Source organism: Oncorhynchus mykiss, chromosome 10, assembly GCF_057628025.1.
Source record: "Oncorhynchus mykiss isolate SJ-2025 chromosome 10, ASM5762802v1, whole genome shotgun sequence".
In the NCBI taxonomy this organism is placed as follows: Eukaryota; Metazoa; Chordata; class Actinopteri; order Salmoniformes; family Salmonidae; genus Oncorhynchus; species Oncorhynchus mykiss.
In genome coordinates, this window is record NC_143031.1 from 72,222,367 (window position 1) to 72,249,167 (window position 26,801).

General features: G+C 44.6%; 1 protein-coding gene across 6 annotated transcripts in view; it reads right to left on the bottom strand.

Moving 5' to 3' along the window:
- The window catches only part of LOC110497311 (glutathione S-transferase C-terminal domain-containing protein), a 62,787-nt gene that overhangs the window by 19,456 nt on the left and 16,530 nt on the right, over positions 1-26,801 (bottom strand). For all 6 annotated transcript variants that reach the window (XR_016483928.1, XR_016483929.1, XM_090187819.1 and 3 more), the window contains exons 7-9: positions 2,828-2,943; positions 2,398-2,442; positions 1,796-1,924 (exon numbers count right to left, since the gene is read on the bottom strand). Coding sequence is in view for 4 of the 6 variants with exons in the window: in XM_090187819.1 (XP_090043945.1) it covers positions 1,796-1,924; positions 2,398-2,442; positions 2,828-2,943 (290 nt within the window). In the remaining 2 variants the exon portion in view is untranslated. The remainder of the gene's footprint in view (positions 1-1,795; positions 1,925-2,397; positions 2,443-2,827; positions 2,944-26,801) is intronic.

Here is a 26,801-nt window from a genome sequence, read left to right on the forward strand (position 1 = left end):
AATGTACTGGAAGGAGAGACGGCCATAACGTGTTTTACATTTAAACATTATGTTTCACATATTTTAGAGACACGATATACTACAACATAATATACATTTAGTTTTCCAATCAATTATTATGAACGATGATCTGACACTTGATAGTTAAAGGTGAATGTTTTCATTGTATCTGTCCCTATCAAATAAATACATGATTAACACCAACACTTAGCATCTAGGTTTAATACACACTCAGGCCTTACAGTTCATTTGGGAAGGGGGAGGTTACTTCCTGCCCTGGTTAACCCTGACTGAACTCTGACCTCACCGTGATGAGTGAAGTGACACAACGGGGAAGTTAGCATCCAAGCTGGTTGAACCAAGCTAATGAATTCCTAAATCAAACAAGCACCTGTTCTGTGGCCAACAACCAACACAAGCAGATCAAAATAGACCTGATAATGGAGTAATTAACGACAACTCGTTTAATTTGGGACTAATTAGGCAGTTCAGGTCGTTAGAGTGCCGCTTTTATTCGATTCTGGCAGGAGAGGAGAGGAACTGATATACACTGCGGGAGACCCCCCCCCCCCCCCCCCCACACACACACACACAGTGTAAATTGTAGGCTCTAATCTCATCTGGCCCACAGACTGTGTGGAGGAGAGAGCAAGTGAAGTAACTTAGAACTGCTGTAGCAGCGGCTCGCTGAGTGAAATAAACCACAATCACTATTATCTAGCACAGCAAGGGAGACTTGTGTGTGTGTGAACGAGCAACAAAACACACATACACACACACACACACTGGCTGATACAGAGGCAAACGAGTCAACTAGCGGAGTCAGATGATTCATGTGGTCAAAATGAGAGGACAACGTGATACATGGTGCAAATAGCTGGGGAGTTGAAACATTGTGCCTTTATGATAAACATTTTACTCTTCCAAACGGTTATTCCTTCTAACCTCTGCCTGAATAGCACATATTGCTCCTACATCTTTTGGCAGGGTGTTTGTTTTCGCTCCACTTCAGCGCTCTGCAAAGTAAAGCAATTAAAAGGAAAATGTGTTTTCTTTTCAAAGTATTAGAGGAGGCGGCGGGGGAGAAAAAGGTACTTCTAATGAAAATGGAGCACGGAAAAGCTTGGTCGTAATGTTCTTCTGATAGAATCCTCAGAGAAGGGAAGGACACGGTCCCCAATATAATCAACTGGAGAACAGAAGTTACCAAAATAAGAAGCAAAAAGTTTTTCTAAGGAAATGTCATTTGTTTCCTCTCAAACATTCAAATGTGGGCTAAACTTATCACAAAATAAGTCCCAGTTCTGGGAAATCATTCTAAATCCATAACTGAACAAAAAAGGAATCCTGCAGCTCTACCCTGTGACAATGTAGATAAGACACTTTGAGAGCAGCAAGGCTGTGGACGATTCCTTTCGTGTGCAAACTTGAGTCTTCTCTCAAGTGTCACAATGACAACTTGAGAAGATGAGCCATCTAGAAGTACTGGTGAAATCAAACCTTTTGTTAAGCTGTCTTTGACAGTAGTAAGTCTCTTGGTGTACAGTAAGTACGTCAAGTAAAAGAGATGGAATGAGCTTCTATATTAATGCCTGTGTAGTGAATATGAATGTCTCAGTGGGTTAGACTAGCATAGTTCTGGCAACACCTTGTTGTGGGTTTGATTTCCTCATAGGACTCACAAACTGCAGGTACGTGCCACTGTCAATGTCGACAGTCCTGTAAGTTCCTTTAGTCAAAAGCATCTGTTAAATGATCAAAAACAAGTTGTAATATAATATCCATCTGTACTCACCCCTATGTGGAAGGGTCCAGTGAAGTAGTCCAGGTTGGCCTGGATGAAGCCTATGTTGGTCAGGCCCAGTTCAGCACTCCTCACCTTCCCCCTAACCAGAGATTCCTCCTTGTTCTCTATCAGGATCACCTGCAGTTAACCACACAAGATGACCTCTTACATTTACCTAATCAACTGGGGTTCTCTGTATGCACGCATGACTAATTCCCTTTGGATAAAAGTGTCTGCTAAATATTATTATTACCTCTTACACTTTGCTAATCTAATGTTACTCTTAGTTGACTCTTACCTCCAAGGTTATGAATAGCTTACTGGACAGCTATAGGCTAAAAGTCTAAGATTTACTTGGGAATAAAATACAACTCTACAGTGTAAAATAATTAAATTCTCCTACCAAGACTGCTATTTGCAAAGAAATGAATGAGATACGACATGCTCGAAAATCTAAAATTCTCTGGAAAAACACAACACGAATGTGTAACTCTGTATCAATTATGTCAAGCCACCCTAATGCGAGCAAATGGCGAGCTAGTTTCAACTTGGTAGACAAGACAGTTGTTTCAACTTGGCAGACAAGACAGGTGTTTCAACGTTCAACCTACCTGGCAGTCGGGCAGCGTGTGAGCCAGAACGATCCCGACGTGGCCCTGGAAAAACGCAACACGGAAAAAGACAAGACAAATACATAGAGAGGAAAAACAAGGCTCAAAGAGAAGCCGAGCACATCAAAGGGCTTGTGTGATCAGTAGTGGCCTACCGCTCTGTCCATTCCAATATTGACCCATTACCCACCCAGTCAGTGCTACTGCTGTGAAGTGTACTGTACACTCCCTTCATCACTCCACTCCGTCTCCCTCCTGTCTGTCTGTCTGTGCATGGAATAACAAGGGTTTTCAAAAAGAGAGAGGGGAAAGAAGATAAGAGAAGAAATGCACTCTTTCATCCTGATTTCTGACAGACAGACTAATGAGGACAGAGCGACGGAGGGGGATGGAAGGATGGAGAGACGGACCGAAGGACTGACGGACGCACCCCTCCGCTGCAGAAATCCACCACGGTGTCCCCCGGTCGGGCCAGCTCCGTCGCCATGGCGACCAGGTTGTTCAGCTGCTGCCGTTTCCTCGCGGCGCGGACGTCAGACATCTTCCCTGCAGACAGAGCTGAAGATTCAGTAAAAAGGAATGGTGTGCTTAAGCAATATAATTATAATATATGCCATTCATCAGATGCTTTAATATTGGTGTCCCCAGCGGGAATCGAACCCACGAGCCTTCACTAACTTATGTAAGTCTCATACAAGTGAAATAAGAAGGTATTGGATGGAATGGTAATATCAACATCTTCATATCTGTACAATACCAGAAGTATTTGCTTAGTTTCAATGTTTGTGTCACGCCCTGACCATAGTAAGCTGTTTATTCTCTGTGTTGATTGGGGCGTGACAGTGACTTGGGTGGGTCATCTAGGTGAAATGTATGTCTATGGTGGCCTGATATGGTTCCCAATCAGAGGCAGCTGTTTATCGTTTTATCTCTTTGTCTCTGTCTCCAATCTCTGATTGGGGATCATATTTAGGTAGCCATTTCCCCATGGTTATTCGTGGGATCTTGTCTACATTTAGTGGCCAGAGTGCACAACAGTAGCGTCACGTTTCGTTTGGTTGGTCGTTTTTTGTTCAGTGAGTTTCGGTATATTAAAATATGTGGAACTCTACGCACGCTGCGCCTTGGTCTACTCCTTTCAACGAACGTGACAGTTTGACTGGAAGATGAATCAACATTATCCAGTCACAGTACGGTCAATTCAGGTGGGACATATTTCCTGTTCTCCTTCAAACATGTTTGAATTGCTTTCTTTCTTCTACCCTTTCTTTCTGTCTTTTCGTTTCAGGAAGGAACCTTCATAAAAAAACAACTTTTATTACCCAGGAAGATGCTCTCTTTTCTTCATATGAATGCAGAAGTGCCAGACAGCGTTCCTATTTCATGTGTTCCTGCTTTGAAGTGCACAACATTGTCACACTGTGTTTTACAGGCAGAGAGCTATGATGATACAGTACATGCTGTAATCCAGCTACAAGGGCCACTCATCATCATCCCTACATCAACAACAGTTTCTACCGGCCAAGTGCAAAACACAATTCAACAGGGTGAAACAAAACAAGCGACAGAGCCAAAATGGAGTGAACTTTTCTGCTACTGCAAAGAAACAGAGCCACTTTAGTGGTATGCAGCTTCGCAGGATGTACGTGATTAACGCAATACACATTTCTATCCCCGTGTTCCTCCTCATCCAACTCCTGTCTCTTGTTGGCGGCGGTGAGCCAAGCGTGGCGTGAATCTGCGGTACCGTTTCTGGCCCATAAATCTTGAGTGATGATTGCTTCGTTTACCCCGGTGCCATGCTATGATACCCGCTGGAATATCAGAAACACATTAATGGTGGCCTTCCCTTCTCTCCCCAGATCACTGCCGCCTCCGCAAATTGATATACGGGCGACGCACGCACACACAGGCCGGGCGGCGGGCTGAGAGAGAGAGAAGCGACGACAGTAGCGGCGGGGTACGCCTATATTCTCGTCACGCTAATACAAATAAGGTATTTCACAGCCCTTGCCCTCGCCATCATTATTTACCTTGCACCGCTTCATATTAAACCGGCTCCCAGGAGTACAAGAAAATGGAAAAAGCAAAGAGAGGAGCACGTCAAAAACCATGGGGTGGTATTGACCAGGTAGCAGCAGCAACTTCTCATTTAGATGAGTTATTCAGATCCACGTCTGTTCTCGGCTAAATAGCCCGGCCTCCTGTGAGCCTCCTGTGAGGCCTACTATTGAGAGCTTTTATGCCGTCGGATTGGAGGAGCACTTCAGGGTCTTAATTGACAATTGCCTTGCGCGGTGGGATGACGGCTGAAACAAAACGCGCTGAAAGCCCAATGATAAACCTGGGACGTGACGAGTGGTACAATGCAGAGAGATGAGATGAAGGCAGGGTGAGTGTGAGAGATACCGAGGGGCCAAAGCCCAACAACAAGGCTGACATGAATGATAGTGTTTTATGAGAGTCCGAGTACAGAGTAGAGACGTGGCTCTGGGGCCAGTTCAGTAGGATTCAACACTACAGAGTATTCAGGTAAAAATGCATCGTGTAGAAGAGACATGCCTCTCTTTCATGTAGAATGGGGAATCATGTTAACTCTACACAAGACATTTCTATCACCACTATTCGGGTACGGGTCTGTGGGATGGTAGGAGAGGTCATTTCGTGGCTCACCAACAGCCACTCCACTGTAAGCATGAAAGTGTTGATGAAGAGGGGGCAGCACTAGACAGAAGTAGAGAGGCTATTGTCCAGTACAGACAGAGAGCTGGACCTGGGTCTTTCATCCTTCTTTATCCTCCTCTCATCTGCAGCAGAGAGGAGTGACAGTGACCCACATGGCCCTGGCTGAATAGCCGTAATTGTGCAACCAGTAACTTCCATTCTGCAACACCCAGCAACTTGCACACAGCGAACCGTTCTCGCACGAATAGAATGAGAATGGAAAGAAACTTTACAAGTAGGACAAATATAGTATGAAATAGCAGTGAGTGTTTACTAACGTAGTTATTACACTAGTTTGGCTGGTGAAGTTGTGATTGTGTTTTTGCCTTATTTACAGCTGAATTAGCTAAAGGGTATTGAGGAACCACAGCAAAGTCCAATTCCTAATTTAGAGAGATAAACACACAGGCTGATCTATTACACTGTTCTGTGGCTGGTTTCCTACAATGTCAGCACGTATCACCGAGATCATTCACACACTTTATGCAGCCGGGGGAAATGACCTAACGACTCCTATAAGTTTACCCATTAATCTCCCCAATCAAGTGTTAATTAAAAACCTTAAAGGACATATCCATTTCAAATCCTTAGCTTGTAAGGAAGCACTAATCCTATCATTTATTTAATTAACTCTGAACTACCGGTACTCCAGTAAGGTTGCATGGTGCACCTGGTAGCCTGAAGTGATTGGCTAAGGACAGAGTGTCTGTCAATCTGCACTACTATGTCTATCAGTGCTGGAAAGATGTAATATCATATCAGCATGATGTCAAGTGCTATCACTCAGCAGCATGTACTCGGTGTTATACCAATGGCATGTCTCCCAGGAACTGTGTTTGTGTATGTGTGTGTGTGTGTGTGTGTGTGTAAACTCTGTCATCATCAGCTCCAGTTCTAACCCCACAGGGGATTATGCTACTCTGTTACAGGGAGGGGAGACTTCCGATATGGAACACCACAAGATTCCCAGTGCTCCGGATGGAGATTAAGACAACAGGGTAAGGTAAGGCAGGGTATGGTAAGGCAGGGTATGGTGCGGCAGGGTATGGTAAGGTAAGGCAGGGTAAGGTAAGGCAGGGTATGGTAAGGCAGGGTAAGGTAAGGTAAGGCAGGGTAAGGTATGGTAAGGCAGGGTATGGTAAGGCAGGGTAAGGTAAGGCAGGTTAAGGTAAGGCAGGTTAAGGTAAGGCAGGTTAAGGTAAGGCAGGGTAAGGTAAGGCAGCGTAGGGTATGGTAAGGTAAGGCAGGGTAAGGCATGGTATGGTATGGTGCGGCAGGGTAGGGTAAGGTAAGGCAGGGTAAGGTAATGCAGGGTAAGGTAAGGCAGGGTAAGGTAAGGCAGGGTAAGGTAAGGCAGGGTAAGGTAAGGCAGGGTAAGGTAAGGCAGGGTATGGTAAGGCAGGGTATGGTAAGGCAGGGTATGGCACAGGAAGATCTCCTTAGTTTGTTTTAAGAAGAGGACCGTTGGGAAGGTGTGAAGAGTGTCATTTAATTTCAGCAAGCCATGACACCCACCATCTCAGATTGCACTGAAATGGTTTCTGTAGTTAGAAACAGATAAGACAATTTGATTTATCTTTCAACAAAATAATGTTTCAGGAATGCTAAAATATCGGTTTCTAACTACAGAAATGATGGTGTTGAAATCGTCTTTCTAGTGATTTTTGAGGTGGAACGACTCAAGGGCAAAGCAGACACACCCTGGGAAGGGCGAAGCGCCAGCCCTATTTATAACTATCTAGGACCTCAGGCGTTTTCCTGGTTTCCTTCGTCCCTTTGTTGACAGAGGCTTTTTGGGTATGCGTGAGCACACCTGAAACATTCTGGCTGGAGTTGGAGGCTGCAGCGAGAGGGTGTATAATTAATTTTAGAATGACGGTTGTAACAACATGGCTGCATCCCATTCCCATTCACGCCCTGACAATTTTAAATGGGAGTTTTTATTTAAGGTTTCCGGATCTAATAACCCCTAAACAACGGCTGCTCGCACTAATTGCGGTTGCTTGGCTGCCTACTTAAGACTAACAAGTGCTAAAATAGCCTTATACACCTGTAGTTACAATGCTCTCTCCCTTGTGGTTGTGCACCCCAAAAAATACAAGCAATTCCTTATCAGTTAATTAATTCACTCTGTCTGAAATAGCCTACAGCCTTCAGCCATTAATCCAATCAAGTACTGCTTCTAATAAAATAGAATACAATATTCCTGGTGTTCTGGTTTAGTGTGATAACGCATTGATATTTTCCTGTCGCTTTCCCAGCATGCACCAGGTCATGATTAGTGCACATGCTGGACTGGACTGTGGTACACCCAGCCAAGACCTCTCCTTTCCCATGAAATGAGCCAAACCCCATCCCACACTCTCTTCCAATTCCCCCCTCATCTCTGAAATTAAAGCTAGACATTTCACTCTTTTCTTGTTTTGGCACACACTCAGGGTCAGGCTGGGCCTCTTACGTCTGCTCTGAAAAATGGGTCAAGATTTGGACACCCAGCTTGACTAAAAGCCTCACAAACTCTTTCAAAGTCCGGGAAGCTCATGAATAGCAATGTCTGTTTTAAAAGGGTGGCCCCGGCACCGCATCTCATTAAACACATCGATTGAGATGATAAATAATACTGGTATAAATCAGCTGTAATAGCAGGTCTCTCTGTGATCTGAGCTACCTGTTTTGCTGCAAAGGATTTACTCACAGCCTAGTCAGAGAAAAACATTAGCATTGACACAATATGACACAATAGTGATTACTGCTACTGCCTTGCAAGGAGAGCTCTGCTAACACTGTGGAAGTATAGGTTTGGTCAGCCAGTACATGCTATATAGATTTCCCCATGTACAAACGCTCCTAGCAGACAATAGGAATGTATGCAGGCTTTATGTTGACTACATATCCAAGCATGCTGCATAACTATGATGATTCATGCTGCTTAATCTGAATGAGGGCAACCAAAGGTGACGAATACCTGAGGGATGCATCACGTCAGACTATGCTGCCAAATAAGATTGGGTGTCGGTTGTCAGGTTGGGGTTGCCAGGTTGGGTACAGGTTATTAGGTTGAGGGCAACCTCCAAAGGGAAAACATGCCTGGACTGTAAAATACAGTAGTTTCTGGATTCTTTGTCTATGCAAAGTAGTTTTGTAGAAGCCATAATAATATGGTGGTTCTTGAAAACAACGGTAGGTTACTCAACCATCTTCCTTGTAATTCGGGAGGGATTGTGGAGTGAAAGGAGGACAATCTACATATTGATTTATGCACTCCCCCCACAGCTACATTCCTATTTGGTTTAAAATTCAGAGCCAATTTATAAACCAGTCGCAGCAACAACAGTGAAGTATATCATCAACAGCCTGCGACTGTCATCAGGCGAGGGCTCAAAACCATCCAAAGCCGACACCTGTGTGACAGGTGGACCACATCCCACATTCTACCACCGACTTAATCTCTATCATTATCATCCATCTTATGGACATAAGGACAGAAGAAAAGACAGCGAAAGAAAAACAGACACCGCAGTGACTGCGAAACACAATCTTACGGTCGGAACAGACGTTCTCATTTAGACTCACCGAAGAGGCATTTATGGCAGGTACGTGCCTTTGGGAAAGAAACAACTGCTTCCATTGTAAACAGAGTGACAGACAGAGACATATTACTAAACTAGCATAAGTCAGTCGTAGCACAGGAGCTAGCCTATAGCATAGAGCCACTAGCATAAGTCAAAGTCATAGCACAGGACCTAGCCTATTGCATAGAGCCACTAGCATAAGTCAGGCATAGTACAGGAGCTAGCCTATTGCATAGAGCCACTAGCATAAGTCAAAGTCATAGCACAGGACCTAGCCTATTGCATAGAGCCACTAGCATAAGTCAGTCGTAGCACAGGAGCTAGCCTATAGCATAGAGCCACTAGCATAAGTCAAAGTCATAGCACAGGACCTAGCCTATTGCATAGAGCCACTAGCATAAGTCAGTCGTAGCACAGGAGCTTGCCTATAGCATAGAGCCACTAGCATAAGTTAAAGTCATAGCACAGGACCTAGCCTATTGCATAGAGTCACTAGCATAAGTTAAAGTCATAGCACAGGACCTAGCCTATTGCATAGAGTCACTAGCATAAGTCAGGCGTAGTACAGGAGCTAGCCTATAGCCACTAGCATAAGTCAAAGTCATAGCACAGGACCTAGCCTATTGCATAGAGCCACTAGCATAAGTCATAGCACAGGAGCTAGCCTATTGCATAGAGCCACTAGCATAAGTCAAAGTCGTAGTACAGGAGCTAGCCTGTAGCCACTAACATGTCAAAGTCGTAGTACAGGAGCTAGCCTATAGCATAGAGCCACTAGCATAATTCAAAGGCGTAGTACAGGAGCTAGCCTATAGCATAGAGCCACTAGCATAAGTCAAAGTCGTAGTACAGGAGCTAGCCTATAGCATAGAGCCACTAGCATAAGTCAAAGTCGTAGTACAGGAGCTAGCCTATAGCATAGAGCCACTAGCATAAGTCAAAGGCGTAGTACAGGAGCTAGCCGATAGCATAGAACAATCTGTTGAGCAGAGTGTGTTGTGCAGCCAAAACAACAGTGGAGGAGATAAGGAGGACAAGGGCAGCCAACCAGAAGCCACCGTCGCCGCAACATACTACCCAGAAACCCTTTCTCCTCTATTGGAGCAAGATGGAGGTCATCCAACGAAGAGGAGCGCGGTCACAGTCAGTCACGTACGCTCGGCTGCAGTGGAGACGGGTATGAGTGTGTGTGTGTGGCCACCCACAGAGACAGTGGCCACCCACAGAGATCCACCACTTTGTTTATTGTTGCTGCTGTATGAAATGCAAAGTGAGTCCTCTGTCTTCCTCCCCCTTGACTTGACCCCCTAGACGTCATTCGGATCACATAGTGGGTTAGCTAGTACACCTGTTTGGTAAGTGTGATGGGATCTGATTGCGGGTCTCTTTCTGAAAGACGACCCCTGTTGTTTAACCTTAGACTGAGTTCTGCTATGTGAGCAGACTAGCTGAGCAGTAACAGGGTTGCTGGTGGTGTTGTGTGTTTTTGAGAAAGAGAACTTTGCCATTTTGCCACAGATCTGTTCTTGGTGGTGATAATGACAACTGGGCAGGCAGCCAGAGAGGACAGCCAGAGTGAGGCCTAGGGGATTCTTAGCCTTGGATGGATGCCGGGGGGGGGGGGGGGGGGGGGGTCACCTTTCCCAGTCGGGTCCAGGGTAGGGCCTCCCTGCTGGGGTTAGCTAGTCAGGCGAGCCTGGGGATCCACGGGGCAGGCCTCTGGGCTGACACACTGACAGGCGAGCAGGATCCCTGCTGGCTTTTTTTCCTGGCACAGAGCCTTTATTTTTTCCTTTTCTGATGCCATAGCGCTGTGACGGGCCTATGAGATGCAGCGGAACTCTGACGGGGCCCTATCAGATGGATCAGAACATAAACAGTGGGTAGCCTCGCTAGGGGGCCCTGTGTTTAGATCACAGGGACCTGGATGAGTGCTCCCACCACTACCGTCAGAGAGAGGAAGATGCTGGTTCAAAGACAAAACAGACTGGGCTGACATAAGTATGCATACATAAATAATTTAAGTAGGCTAACAATGCATCAGGGCTATATTATTCCTTCTACGTATCCTATTCATATTCATCAGCACTGATCACGTCAATGTAAAAACAGGAAGCATGTAGCACAACCATATATAATCGCATAAAAACAGCATACATCCAAGTAAGCTTTAAATAAACTAAGCATGGGCTATATTCCTTTAATATATTATTTGCAAGCACTAGGCCTACTGCTCAAGTCAGTGTTCGACAGGAAGCACACATTATATCCATGAGTAAAATTACACTTTAAAAGTGTAAAGTTGTTCTATCAACTTGGCTAAGTGATATTTCAGGGTTTAGAGAGAGACCTTTAAAACACTTTCACGCTCAATGCCCTAGAACAGATTTCCCACACCACACAACCACTTAAGTCAAGGCTAACAAGCAGAAGAGAGTACTACGCCGACATTAACAGAGGCAGAAAAACTGAAAAGCTCACAGGGGTAGGCTTGGGCGGTATACCGTATATACCGTGGTATTTGGAAAAAGTCAAAACTCTTCAAAGTTTTTCAATACATGTGGATATTTGTAGCTACTTTTCAAGTGATTAGCTGCAGTCAACTTGTGCAAATACGTTAGGAGATGAAACAGATTGGTGAATTGAAGAAAACAGTCACATTATGATGCTTACCGTAGTTCCCCAGAGCAAGTTGAGCCAGTCACGTGTTTGTTTGTAAATAGCACAACGGGAGAAAGCAGGAGCCGGGGAGTCCATAGCATTCTATATCTATCGGTGGTGATGAAGTTACAATTTAAAAAGTGTAACTTATAATGGCTTTCTGCCAAATGTCAAAGAGAGCTCTGGATGAGTTCTGTACAGCTGCCATTTTTTCTCCTCCATTCTTCTCCCATCTGCTCCATGTACACATGCATGCTTTCCCTCCATTCTTCTCCCATCTGCCTCATGTACACATGCATGCTTTTCCTCCATTCTTCTCCCATCTGCTCCATGTACACATGCATGCTTTCCCTCCATTCTTCTCCCATCTGCTCCATGTACACATGCATGCTTTTCCTCCATTCTTCTCCCATCTGCTCCATGTACACATGCATGCTTTCCCTCCATTCTTCTCCCATCTGCTCCATGTACACATGCATGCTTTCCCTCCATTCTTCTCCCATCTGCCTCATGTACACATGCATGCTTTCCCTCCATTCTTCTCCCATCTGCCTCATGTACACATGCATGCTTTTCCTCCATTCTTCTCCCATCTGCTCCATGTACACATGCATGCTTTCCCTCCATTCTTCTCCCATCTGCTCCATGTACACATGCATGCTTTTCCTCCATTCTTCTCCCATCTGCTCCATGTACACATGCATGCTTTCCCTCCATTCTTCTCCCATCTGCTCCATGTACACATGCATGCTTTCCCTCCATTCTTCTCCCATCTGCTCCATGTACACATGCATGCTTTCCCTCCATTCTTCTCCCATCTGCTCCATGTACACATGCATGCTTTCCCTCCATTCTTCTCCCATCTGCTCCATGTACACATGCATGCTTTCCCTCCATTTTTCTCCCATCCGCTCCATGTACACATGCATGCTTTCCCTCCATTCTTCTCCCATCTGCTCCATGTACACATGCATGCTTTCCCTCCATTCTTCTCCCATCTGCTCCATGTACACATGCATGCTTTCCCTCCATTCTTCTCCCATCCGCTCCATGTACACATGCATGCTTTCCCTCCATTCTTCTCCCATCCGCTCCATGTACACATGCATGCTTTCCCTCCATTCTTCTCCCATCTGCTCCATGTACACATGCATGCTTTTCTGAAGGAAGAGCAGCATCACAACTTTGTTCATTTGCACAATTTATCTTGTTCACTTTCACTTGTAATTGTCCACACCCACCAAAAACGACACTTGGTAAGTTACTAGCTATGCTTGTATAACTTTATGAGCTGGATTTGCCTGTCTTTGCAATTCGTTTATTTCTTTGTTTTCACTTTTTTTTGCTCGTTAGCATTTAGCTAGCTATGTGATTTCGCAATTAGTTGGTGACAATTTTGTATGCATTCTGGTAAAAGAAGCCTAATGGGCTTTCTTGCATTTTTAGCGCCCCCTTGTGTGCTATGCCGATAGTACAGTAAATCCCAGGATGAGAGAATGACGGTAATATGTGAACATCTGGATTCCGCCCAAGCCTACACAGGGGTAAAGTGGGGACTGCTTCATCCAAAATCGAGGATGAAGAATTCAACTAGCCAGCGTGTGGCCTTGCATTGATTTCCTGCCTGTTAGCAACACATGTGCGTAGCCATTGAGATGGAGTTTCGATCGCCTTGTAAAAAAGACACATTCACAAACCCAGTGATGGAAATAACAGACTGCTCATAAAAGACGTACAGGAACAGCATGCATGTAATCCAACAGTTAAAACAAACCTCAGACTTGCTCCTAAAAGGCATTGGCCAATTGTGGCCTCAGTCCAGGAGAAATATCAGGGTAGATATTCAGAGTGTTTGTGAGAGACCGTTGCAAATTTGTCACGCTAATTGCTGAGCAAAAACCCTGTGAAGGGTGGAGATAATCCATTTAAGAACGGTCGAGTCAAAAACTGAAATAGCCAAGCCAAGGCTTGTTTTGTTGTATATTCACAACTAGTAGCTCGACCAATGTCTTTGTGCAACAGGTGTGCTTGTCTGCCAAATGCCGTGTTGCAGGCCCATGCTCAAATCTACAAGGATACAAAATAAATTACTTTACATCTATTAACATTCCAGAGCTGAAGCAAGCAAGAGCCTCCTTGAAAGATGCAGAGAGAAAAAAAATCTGACAATACAAAGTCTGCTGGAGGAAGTTTGTGAATGACCTATGTTATCCAAGGAGCAGAAGCTTTTATGTAACAGTCACAATGAGTCTGTGAATTGTGTGGAAAACAAGCTTGAGCACAACTACCGCTGACAGAATAGTCACTGCCTGCTAGATTACCTTAGCCTACACGCTATGACAAAACATTTTCCATAAAACCCTGTTCCCACACCAGTATAAAGTCAACCAAGTTTAGGTCTAATTACGTAATAAAATTACACCCAAATTATCTCCATTCATTGTAATTCAAGATCCCCCCCCCCCCCCCTACATTTCGAAGCAGCCAGCCAGGCATATTTTCCTTGTTTGTTTAGCTTGGGTGGTGATGGCAGCAGGAGCCGCTTGGGCTTGCTGCCTCTAGAAATAATAACCGTGGCTGAGCAGAGACAGATAAAGACTTGTTAAAGAGAGTTGTACTGTTTTTAAAAGACACCTTCAACACCCCCGTTATATGACAAGTCCCTGACAGACGCCCAATGTTTCCTTTAATGGACGCCACAATATCTAGTCGGCAGCTACTGATTATCACCTCGGCATTCCCACAAAACTCTTCCCCCTCTCTACTCCTCAGCCATTTGAGATTTGAAATGGCTTGCTTAGTGAATATTGATGTGCATTTCTGATGTGTATATTGATGTATATGCAGGACTCACCTGAGAAAGAGGCCTTGGTCTCAGCATGACTGCATGTCGAAATAAAAGGTTAAATAAATTGTGTTGGCACGGTAAAAAAACGCTACCCACGGGAGCGAAGGTTCTCACTTACTTACAACCATATGGTCGTTATTAGGAGAATCTATGAATCAAGAAGACAAAAAGAAAAACTAACTTGGTCAATCTCGAGGGTGTGTTGATGGCAATCTACGAAGGCGAGGAAATACGTTTTCACAGCACTCCCCTGGGAAAGTGTGATGATTTAACCAGAATGAATCACAGACATTCTGAAAGCACCACACTACCAGGGACACCATAATGGGTAGTGGTGATACAGTCCAGTAGATACTGTAGATCTGACTATGGACAGTCACAAACACACAGATCTTAGCACAGCAATCAATAGTCGTGCAGAACTACATTTTCACAGCATTCCTCAGGGAAAGTGAGATGTTTTAACAAGAATCAGACATAAATTCCCAGAAAGCCCTAGTCTGAGGGACACCATAATGGGTGCTGTGGTGATTCAGTACATACTGTAGATACAGGCTGTAGATAGATACTGTAGCAATGGGAAGTCCACTATGGGAAGCCACAAACCCACAGACCATAACTGCACTTGAGCTTCTGAGGCATGTGAAACAGCTTAACGCCAACCAATACATAACAATGTAAGTATTAGCTATGATTTAGATAACGGGGTAAAGACCCTGTTAACTGTTGTACTGGTTTGGAGAACCACACATTTAAACTCTTATTAAACACGGATGAGCACAATCAGAGAAAAGATGATAATTCCTGCACGGAAAAGCTAAAACTGTTGACAAGTTGTCATCGGAAAATGTTTGCTTTTGCACATGTGCTTTAGTCAGTGAAACGTTTCAGTGTCGTAGGATGAGAAAGTGCTTTAGTCAGTGAAACGTTTCAGTGTCGTAGGATGATAATGTGCTTTAGTCAGTGAAACGTTTCAGTGTCGTAGGATGAGAAAGTGCTTTAGTCAGTGAAACGTTTCAGTGTCGTAGGATGAGAAAGTGCTTTAGTCAGTGAAACGTTTCAGTGTCGTAGGATGAGAAAGTGCTTTAGTCAGTGAAACGTTTCAGTGTCGTAGGATGAGAAAGTGCTTTAGTCAGTGAAACGTTTCAGCGTCGTAGGATGATAAAGTGCTTTAGTCAGTGAAACGTTTCAGTGTCGTAGGATGAGAAAGTGCTTTAGTCAGTGAAACGTTTCAGTGTCGTAGGATGATAAAGTGCTTTAGTCAGTGAAACGTTTCAGTGTCGTAGGATGAGAAAGTGCTTTAGTCAGTGAAACGTTTCAGTGTCGTAGGATGAGAAAGTGCTTTAGTCAGTGAAACGTTTCAGTGTCGTAGGATGAGAAAGTGCTTTAGTCAGTGAAACGTTTCAGTGTCGTAGGATGAGAAAGTGCTTTAGTCAGTGAAACACTTCAGTGTCGTAGGATGAGAAAGTGCTTTAGTCAGTGAAACGTTTCAGTGTCGTAGGATGAGAAAGTGCTTTAGTCAGTGAAACGTTTCAGTGTCGTAGGATGAGAAAGTGCTTTAGTCAGTGAAACGTTTCAGTGTCGTAGGATGAGAAAGTGCTTTAGTCAGTGAAACGTTTCAGCGTCGTAGGATGAGAAAGTGCTTTAGTCAGTGAAACGTTTCAGCGTCGTAGGATGATAAAGTGCTTTAGTCAGTGAAACGTTTCAGTGTCGTAGGATGAGAAAGTGCTTTAGTCAGTGAAACGTTTCAGTGTCGTAGGATGAGAAAGTGCTTTAGTCAGTGAAACGTTTCAGTGTCGTAGGATGAGAAAGTGCTTTAGTCAGTGAAACGTTTCAGTGTCGTAGGATGAGAAAGTGCTTTAGTCAGTGAAACGTTTCAGTGTCGTAGGATGAGAAAGTGCTTTAGTCAGTGAAACGTTTCAGTGTCGTAGGATGAGAAAGTGCTTTAGTCAGTGAAATGTTTCAGTGTCGTAGGATGAGAAAGTGCTTTAGTCAGTGAAACGTTTCAGTGTCGTAGGATGAGAAAGTGCTTTAGTCAGTGAAACGTTTCAGTGTCGTAGGATGAGAAAGTGCTTTAGTCAGTGAAACGTTTCAGTGTCGTAGGATGAGAAAGTGCTTTAGTCAGTGAAACACTTCAGTGTCGTAGGATGAGAAAGTGGTGCCAAGAAAACAAAAAGGTAAATGAAGTAAAAGACCAGGGGAAATAACTTCTCACCACGCATCTCTCAACAGCTTGGGAATGTCTGTCAAAACATCGACGGTTTCGTTCCTCTTTAGCCAACGGCACCGTTAAAAAGAAACATTTTACAATCTACACAAATCCTCTGTGTCCCTGGCTGTGTAGGTGGCAAAACAATATTTTGGGAATCACAAACGTCTTGCAATTAAAATATGGAAAACATGATTGCACTTAAAAACATTTATTGATATCGCTTCTTCATGAGAAAGATTACAAAAGACTGAAAGGATAACAAGACTGGATTGAAGGGCGAGTTGAGAAATTGAAGATATGCTCAAAACAATTATTTACACCATCCCATCTGTTCCAAACAACAGCAAATCATCCAAAACTGAAATGAGCTGCTAGCTAAATCTGGAACATGTATATTTTCTCAGGTTTACTGAGGCTGTTTTTGTTGTACATTGTCCCTGCTCAAATAAACTCTATAAATAAATAAAACCATCCCATCAAAGCATCCCATCAATGCCCACCCAGACCTGGGAAAGACGTCGCCATTACCCACAGATCCTGTCAGCTTTACTACAGTAACCTCCTGTGTGTTTTGTTTGGGGTACATTCATCCTTTAGCAATCTTTGGCTCTGTACTTCATGGCCCTAGATGTCAGTCAATGAGTAAGTGGCGTGATGCTGCAGTCTTTATAGAGACCAGTAACCTTTGGGAATTTCCCCAAAACCCCAGGCAGCCGGTGGAGGCTGTGCTGAGCTAAGCTCTAACCCCAGGATCAGAGAAGGCTGGCTGGGCTCCAGACCCTGTCCTCCTCCCCTCCCTCCCTCCGCTGGCTGGTTCTCAGACGGGAAAGGCCTTGGCAAGGCTGCTAGATCCAGAGCCCCTCTGCTGGGAGAGATAAAGGGATTCTGCCACCGCCTCCGTGGTCATTAAACCACCCATCAGGAAGAGACATGGCTGCCCAAAGTCAAAGACAGACAACGACAGAGTGAGCTATAGGAAGAAAAAGTTGCTCAGGCCTGGCTCTCTCCATCTCTTCCCTCTGTCCCTGAAGTCTTGTGGGGGGCACTCTGGCAGGCCTCTTCTATTCTACCTCCTGTCAGGCTCTCTCCCTCGCTCCCTCTCTTTGCCTGAATTCATTAGTCCTTTAGCACACACATTTGATACCAGGGAATGAGCCACTTTGTCTGGATATCGACCGATTTCCTTATTAGGAACCTACATTTCTAAATGTCTCGGCGACGTCTGAATATAATTTGTTTTTAAGGCAAGCCAGCCGGGGATAATGGCCAATTGGTCACAAATGCTACATGGTGCCCTTTCAATAATTATAGAAGGGGATTTGGATGAATCAGTATTCCATTACAATGTGTCGCCAGCATACAAAAGGGGAGAACTTTAAAAGGAGACGCCATTACTCAGTTTTCTTGCACTTCCTCCATCCATAAATGATTTGCCATCTTTCTCAACTCGTTTCTGTTGGAAACAAAATGGCCGCCAACATGAATTCTCAGTGCAACAGAAGGAAACCAGCCAACTTCCTGAAAAGGAAGTTCCTTAGTTAGAGAATGTTCTATCCAAACTGAAGCTGTACAGCCAATCACCTTTCACGCCTGTTGCTGTTATGGAGACGAAGGCTCTAGCAGCTCCATGGAGAAGTGACATCTGTTTGTTTTCAGATCCACTGAGCCGCATGCAGATGTAGACCTGTTTCACACTCCTAGACCAAACCAACAGGTATCCATTTACACACACACACATCTTGTGACAACACACCCCTATCGGTGCCTCGTCGGGACAGCAGTGTGGAGGCGTGAAGGAAGACCAAACTCATCAAAGGGAAGTGAAGGTGTGGATATAACACACACACACACACACACACACACACCTCAAACATGAATGAGAGAACATCCACACACAGCCCATTGTTCTAGCTTCTCTACTGTGCCGAGTATGGGGGCGCCAGCAACCCCTCAACCGCAAAAACCCATCTAACCACGTTTTTGAAACCGTAAAACACTGTCATAGAGCCTTTGCAATTTAGCACCACTGAAGTTTGAACCCAAGACATTCAACACACATCACCTGTTGCATTGTTCTTCTTGCCTGTCTGTTTGAACCCAAGACATTCAACACACATCACCTGTTGCATTGTTCTTCTTGCCTGTCTGTTTGAACCCAAGACATGTTTTTAATTGAACCTTTATTTAACTAGGCAAGTCAGTCAAAAAAAAATCTCATTTACAATGACGGCCTACCCCGGCCAAACACAGATAGTGCGCCGCCCTATGGCACTCCCAATCACGGCCGGATGTGATGCAGCCTGGATTCGAACCAGGGACTGCAGTGACGCCTCTTGCACTGAGATAGTGCCTTAGACCGCTGCGCCAATCGGGAGCCCACACATCACCTGTTGCATTGTTCTTCTTGCCAGTCTATGCGATTCACAATAACAACGCTGTAAGTTTAACCCTGTTAAATAATGTGAGGAATGCTAGAGACGACACCACTTTGTGGAGGGGTGAGAGATGGAGGGAGGAAGGGAGTGAGAGAACTCGCTCCGACACTGCTGACGCCAGTTAGAAGGGGAGAGCAAGCACAGCATCGAGATAAGGAGTAATACATGGTGTGGTTGGCGCAGTGTGTCAGTGCGACGTATGTGGGCTGCTAGAGAAGAGGGAAGGAGAGAGAGAGAGAGTAAGAGAGGGGTAGAGAGAGGAGCGAGAGAAAGGAGAGAGAGAAAGAGTAAGAGAGGGGTAGAGAGAGGAGAGGTAGAGAGAGAGAAGGGTAGAGAGAGGAGAAAGAGAGAAGGATAGAGAGAGAAGGGTAGAGAGAGAGAAGGGTAGAGAGAGGAGAGAGAGAGAGGGATAAGGAGAGGGGTGGGTAGAGAGAGAGATTGACAAGAGGAGACAGAAAACATGCGCCCCTCGCTCTTTTTCGCTCTCTCGCTTTCACACACACACACTTTCTTGCTGCAGTGTGCCATACTGTGAACCTGCTGAACTCACACAAACCCCTCCTGCTGGTCTGTGACATAAATAATGTAAGTAACATAAATAAGGTGAACTGTTGCTACAGTTACCAAGGGATAAGTCTTAAACAACGGCATTTCTTGAGGGAATCAGCTTTACCTCAAACAGGCGGCTCCAGTAGTACTCTTTAGTGTGGCATTAGGCCCCCACCAGACACGTAGTTCTGGGATTCCACTAGGGATGGAATCATGACAACTGCCTGGCTTGAGTTGGGCCTTGGAGAAATGTCCACAGACTGGTGGCATTTATTTCCATACCTACCTCATTTTTATGTCTCTGTGTCCAGTTTGAAGGAAGTTGAAGCTATCTGTGCCGGGGAACTTCTAGTCATTTCGCTAACGCAAGTGCCGCGATGCCTTGCAGAACTTCCTTCAAACTGCACGCAGACATAAACATTGTATCTTTGAGTACATCAAAGTCTGGGTAAGAAAAAAAGGGCTTAATTGCCCAGATCTCACACTATCCCTTTAAAGCTACAGTACCAGTCAAAAGTTTGGACACACCTACTCATTCAAGGGTTTTCCTTTATTTTTTTAAAACTATTTTCTACGTTGTAGAATAATAGTGACAACATAAAAACTATGAAATAACACATATGGAATCATGTAGAAACCAAAATAAGTGTTAAACAAATTAAAATATATTTTAGGTTATTCAAAGTAGCCATCCTTTTCCTTGATGACAGCTTTGCACACTCTTGGCATTCTCTCAACCAGCTTCATGGGGAATGCTTTTCCAACCGTGTTGAAGGAGTTCCCACATATGCTGAGCCCTTGTTGGCTGCTTTTCCTTCACTCTGCGGTCCAACTCATCCCAAACCATCTCAATTGGGTTGGGTCATTATCCTGTTGAAAAACAAATGATAGTCCCACTAAGCGCAAGCCAGATGGTATGGTGTATCGCTGCAGAATGCTGTGGCAGCCATGCTGATTAAGTGTGCCTTGAATTCTAAATGAATCACTGACAGTGTCACCAACAAAGCATCCCCACAACATCACATCTCCTCCTCCATGCTTCACGGTGGGAATCACACATGCAGAGATCATCCTTTCTCATACTCTGCGTCTCATAAAGATGCAGCAGTTGGAACCAAAATCTCAAATTTGGACACATCAGACCAAAAGGACAGATTTCCACCGGTCAAATGTCCATCGCTTGTGTCTCTTGGCCCAAGCAAGTCTCTTCTTCTTATTGGTGTCCTTTAGCAGTGGTTTCTTTGCTGCAATTTGACCATGAAGGCCTGATTCATGCAGTCTCCTCTGAACAGTTGATGTTGAGATGTGTCTGTTACTTGAACTCTGTGAAGCATTTATTTGGGCTGCAATCTGAGGTGCAGTTAACTCTAATGAACTTATCCTCTGCAGCAGAGGTAACTCTGGGTCTTCCTGTCCTGTGGCGGTTTTAAACGAGAGCCAGTTTCATCACAGCGCTTGATGGCTTTTGCGACTGCACTTGAAGAAACTTTAACATTTTTCATATTGACTGACCTTCATGTCTTAAAGTAATGATAGGCAGTCATTTACCTTTGCTTATTTTAGCGTTTCTTGCCATAATATGGACTTGGTATTTTACCAAATAGGGCTATCTTCTGTATACCACCCCTACCTTGTCACAACACAACTGATTGGCTCAAGTAAGAAGGAAAGAAATTCCACAAATTAACTTTTAACAAGGCACACCTGTTAATTTAAATGCATTCCAGGTGACTACCTCATGAAGCTGGTTGAGAGAATGCCAGGAGTGTGCAAAGCTGTCATCAAGGCAAAGGGTGGCTACTTTGAAGAATCTCAAATATGCCTTATATTTTGATTTGTTTAACACTTTTTTGGTTACTACAGGATTCCATATGTGTTATTTCATAGTTTTGATGTCGTCACTATTATTCTACAATGTAGAAGATAAAAAAACCCTTGAATGAGTAGGTGTGTCCAAACTTTTGACTGGTACTGTATGTTCTGGATGAAAACCACAGCTTGATGCTTTTATTGTGTGGTGGCTGTAAGATACAGAACGAGTTCAGACAGTGTCAATGATATTCATCACATATAAATCAAGGAAGTAGAGACAGCAGGGAAAAGTACTTTTGTAAAGTCTAAATAAATGCAGATTTTCAGAACGCGACACTGGTTGGTATGCGTTTTTCAAGACGACACTGCTTTGCAAATAGGTTTGCAGGGAACTCGACAGTTTCGCACAAATGGTTTATTTTGATCGTAGTGTAGAGGATAATCAGGAGCTCATCATCTCACTTCTCCAGACACAGTGGGCCTCGATTGGCGCGACACGTAGGCGGACCGAAATTGGATACTTGAAAGTGTGAATGTGAGCAATGAAATGATTTACTTTTCACTCAAAACATAATGTTGTCACAGACCGGCACAATATCAAAGTCTTTTTTTCCATTAGTCCACTGTTGATACTGTTTTACATGTCAGCAGTCAAGTTTTCAAGAAGCAAAGTGTCACCGGCCACATCCCCATGATGATGCAAAATGCATGATTCATTAGAAATAAATACCAAAAGATAGTGGATTTCCCCTTTAAATAAGATAACTTTATCGATTGTCTGTTTCACGTACTACTACTGTACAATGCTACTGATGTTATATCATGGAAATTTGTACAATGAGCACAAATTATACAAACAAACTCAAAGCCTCTCTTATGTTCATTAGAATCCTCTGTTGGTTGAAGAATCGTCTGCTTTGAAACCACAACAGAAAGAAAGAGATGAGGAAGCTGTCTCTTCTGGGTTAATGCCTCTGAGTCTCTCACTCAGAGTCGCAGCGGGTGTCCAGACAAGCTTGGAGAATCCTTAATCAAGCAAATAAATGGTTATGTGAGCTAGGAATTATGGGTAGAGAGAGCCGGAGTGTGACCACAACAGAGAAGACCTATAGTTATGGAGCTGAGCCACTGGTACCGACCATTAAAATAGGAGGTTGATTGTCATGATGAGAACAAGTGACAGGTCTTAAAAGGGGGGGAAAGAGGTCTCGGCGTGAGGAAAGGGCAGCACCTTTCTGTGTGACCTTCTGTAATGAGCAGAATGACAGCACTTATTCACACATTCTGACACACAATTATAACTATCCCTTTAGAATCTGCGAGGGACATCGTTTTCTTTTAAAATGAAGTGATCTGCATTGCATTGCTTGTAGGCTCTGCATTTAAAAAAACAAGAGAGTTGAGTCACTGTGTTTGTCCACCATTAACAGAGGGGCTTGATTGTCATGGTCAGAACAAGTGACAGGTCTGAAGAGAGGAGAGAGAGGTCTTGGCATAAGGAGAGAGAGGAGAGAGAGAGGTCTTGGCATAAGGAGAGAGAGAGAGGTCTTGGCATAAGGAGAGAGAGAGAGGTCTTGGCATAAGGAGAGAGAGAGAGAGAGAGAGAGATGTATTGGCATAAGGAGAGAGAGAGAGAGAGAGGTCTTGGCATAAGGAGAGAGAGAGAGGTCTTGGCATAAGGAGAGAGAGAGAGAGAGGTCTTGGCATAAGGAGAGAGAGAGAGAGAGAGAGAGAGAGAGGTCTTGGCATAAGGAGAGAGAGAGAGAGAGAGAGAGAGGTCTTGGCATAAGGAGAGAGAGAGAGAGAGAGAGAGAGAGGTCTTGGCATAAGGAGAGAGAGAGAGAGAGAGGTCTTGGCATAAGGAGAGAGAGAGAGAGAGAGGTCTTGGCATAAGGAGAGAGAGCGAGAGAGAGAGAGGTCTTGGCATAAGGAGAGAGAGCGAGATAGAGAGAGGTCTTGGCATAAGGAGAGAGAGAGAGAGAGAGAGAGGTCTTGGCATAAGGAGAGAGAGAGAGAGAGAGAGAGGTCTTGGCATAAGGAGAGAGAGAGAGAGAGATGTCTTGGCATAAGGAGAGAGAGAGAGAGGTCTTGGCATAAGGAGAGAGAGAGGTCTTGGCATAAGGAGAGAGAGAGTGGTCTTGGCATAAGGAGAGAGAGAGAGAGAGGTCTTGGCATAAGGAGAGAGAAAGAGAGAGAGAGGTCTTGGCATAAGGAGAGAGAGAGAGAGAGAGAGAGAGAGAGAGAGAGAGAGAGAGAGAGAGAGAGGTCTTGGCATAAGGAGAGAGAGAGAGAGAGAGAGGTCTTGGCATAAGGAGAGAGAGAGAGAGGTCTTGGCATAAGGAGAGAGAGAGAGGTCTTGGCATAAGGAGAGAGAGAGAGAGGTCTTGGCATAAGGAGAGAGAGAGAGGGGTCTTGGCATAAGGAGAGAGAGAGAGAGAGAGGTCTTGGCATAAGGAGAGAGAGAGAGAGGTCTTGGCATAAGGAGAGAGAGAGAGAGGTCTTGGCATAAGGAGAGAGAGAGAGGTCTTGGCATAAGGAGAGAGAGAGAGAGGTCTTGGCATAAGGAGAGAGAGAGCGGTCTTGGCATAAGGAGAGAGAGAGAGGTCTTGGCATAAGGAGAGAGAGGAGAGAGAGAGGTCTTGGCATAAGGAGAGAGAGAGGGGTCTTGGCATAAGGAGAGAGAGGTCTTGGCATAAGGAGAGAGAGAGGTCTTGGCATAAGGAGAGAGAGAGGTCTTGGCATAAGGAGAGAGAGGTCTTGGCATAAGGAGAGAGAGGTCTTGGCATAAGGAGAGAGAGGTCTTGGCATAAGGAGAGAGAGAGGTCTTGGCGTAAGGAGAGAGAAGAGAGAAGTCTTGGCATAAGGAGAGAGAGAGAGGTCTTGGCATAAGGAGAGAGAGAGAGGTCTTGGCATAAGGAGAGAGAGAGAGGTCTTGGCATAAGGAGAGAGAGAGAGGTCTTGGTATAAGGAGAGAGAGAGCGGTCTTGGCATAAGGAGAGAGAGAGCGGTCTTGGCATAAGGAGAGAAAGAGCAGTCTTGGCATAAGGAGAGAGAGAGCGGTCTTGGCATAAGGAGATAGAGAGAGGTATTGGCATAAGGGGAGAGAGAGGTCTTGGCATAAGGGGAGAGAGGAGAGAGAGGTCTTGGTATGAGGAGAGAGAGGTCTTGGTATGAGGAGAGAGAGGTCTTGGTATGAGGAGAGAGAGGTCTTGGTATGAGGAGAGAGAGGTCTTGGTAGGAGGAGAGAGAGGTCTTGGTATGAGGAGAGAGAGGTCTTGGTATGAGGAGAGAGGACTTGGTATGAGGAGAGGGCAGCACCTTTCTGTGTGACCTAAGGAGCAGAATAACAGCATTTATTCACACATTCTGACACACAATTCTAATTATCTTCATGGAGTCTATGTGAGACATACCGTAGTTTTCTTTCAAATGAAAGTGATCTACAATTACATTGCTTCTGGCCTAAGGCTTATGATGCTTCAGATTACAGATGCCACTTCTAAATCACAACAAAAAGGACTGAGGCATAACCTGTAACCACTTTAGGGTGCTGACTATTTAGTCAAATAGTTTTCTTTCAACATTTCTCTCTTACAAATGCCGTTTCTATGATCACTTTAAAGACATTAGGCAAAACCATTATTGCTTATTTCAGCTGGCTTACTTTCTAGGGGAGAGTGTCTCCGTATACCCCAAAGCTCACAATCTCAACATGCGACAATTGGAAGTAATTAATTAATCATGAGTCTAGACTAGTGAGAACAGAGTAACCTAAACCCTCTGAACGCTTAGGGGAGCTCCAGGCAGTTTTCCCCTCCATCACTGTGAAGAACAAGTGCTTATTGAGCAAAACAAAACTGGGAATCGGAAAGAGGATGAATATTCATGATATGACATTCGCGGGGAGCAGACGATGATTCCAAACGCACACAACCCGTGGTGCTGCGTTCAAATGTAGCCGTCGACTCAAACCTCAAACGGTTTCAACAAACAGTGAAATTCGGTTGAAATGCCCCTGAAATCCACCTCAAGGGAACCGGTTGTGTTTCAACTGCCCCTGAAATCCACCTCAAGGGAACCGGTTGTGGTTCAACTGCCCCTGAAATCCACCTCAAGGGAACCGGTTGTGTTTCAACTGCCCCTGAAATCCACCTCAAGGGAACCGGTTGTGTTTCAACTGCAATCCCAGAAATAAAATGCCAATTATCCACCTAGTTGGGCGTTTAAAACATTGGAGCCTCTTGTTGCTAGGTGCTAGTTGTATTGTATTGGGATCTTTAAATAGCCCATTTAAAGGCTTAGAATGAGTTTAATTCATTGAATATGGGTAACAAAATGGACCTTTTCCCATTTACCCCTGAGACTGGTTTGGCAGGAGACGCCTGGGGACGAGCACCTTTTGACAAGTATCTGCCTCGTAGGCAGAGATCCTCCTCTACCTCCCTCTCTCTCTCCCTGCTCCCTTGTCACTCACACCCAGAAAGAACCCCCACATCCCATCCACCGCACACCCAGAGACAGACAGAAATATATATGAGCGCACACCACACATCGATGCACACACACAAACTCAACACACTCACACACGGGTAGAATAATACACACACGTGCAGGCCCACACACCTTCTGACAGGGGAGTCATTCTATGTTCCCAACAACACGTCTCCCAGTAACAGACTTCACCCCAGGGGCCCTCTGACGGACAGCTCTCTGACAAGTGATGATCAGACAGACTCCTCTACTCTCAGGCAAGTTGAGCCTTAGACCAACTGTATAACAGCATAATGTACAGAAGAGTGTGTGTGTGTGAGAGAGACTACCCATCACAAAGATTAAGATTGGCTGAGAATTGTACATTCCTATGTGCACTGGGCAAGTTTTAATGGTGGTGGAAAATGTCTGTGAAAACGAACGATAATACAGTATATCCAGAAGGGATATAATCTACACACAGTCTGTTGGTGATTGCTGCTAACATCTCCGTCAAACTGACAGCATCTCAGCCCATTCTAAATATGGGCTTTTCAAAGAAACGTATTCATTCTATATCAACTGTTAGTCTTCCTTCAGAGAACGCCCATATGTGACTACCTAGACTACACTAACTCCTACCTGTTTATGCTGTATAGGTTTTATGATCAAAACAGAGATGAATATGATAGATATTCCCTTGGAAAATCCATAACAAGCATCCAACCGTAGCAGCAATCAAGAGTTCATTTCAGGCCGGGTCTATACCAATACATTGCCTTTGATATGTCTCCCTGCAACACACATCACAGGAGGTCCTAATAGCCATGCCATATGACTAGCTTGGTAGCTCATATCACAAGTGTATTGGGTGTGCATCCCAGATGTGAAAATACTCATCGGGTTCTTCACAAATTCTCTCAGTATGTACTAGACTAGATGTGAAAGCGTGGGCTAAGACAAGTCTACTGTTCTGGAGCTCAAATGACAAAACAGAGGATGTTTTTCTTTGCGTGGGTGGAAGGAAATTTTGCTGAGATTAAACATTTTGGTGGAAAATCTCATCTCAGGTCCAGCTGTTAGAGACGTGGTACTGTTTATATATAACCGATGGGCTAAAA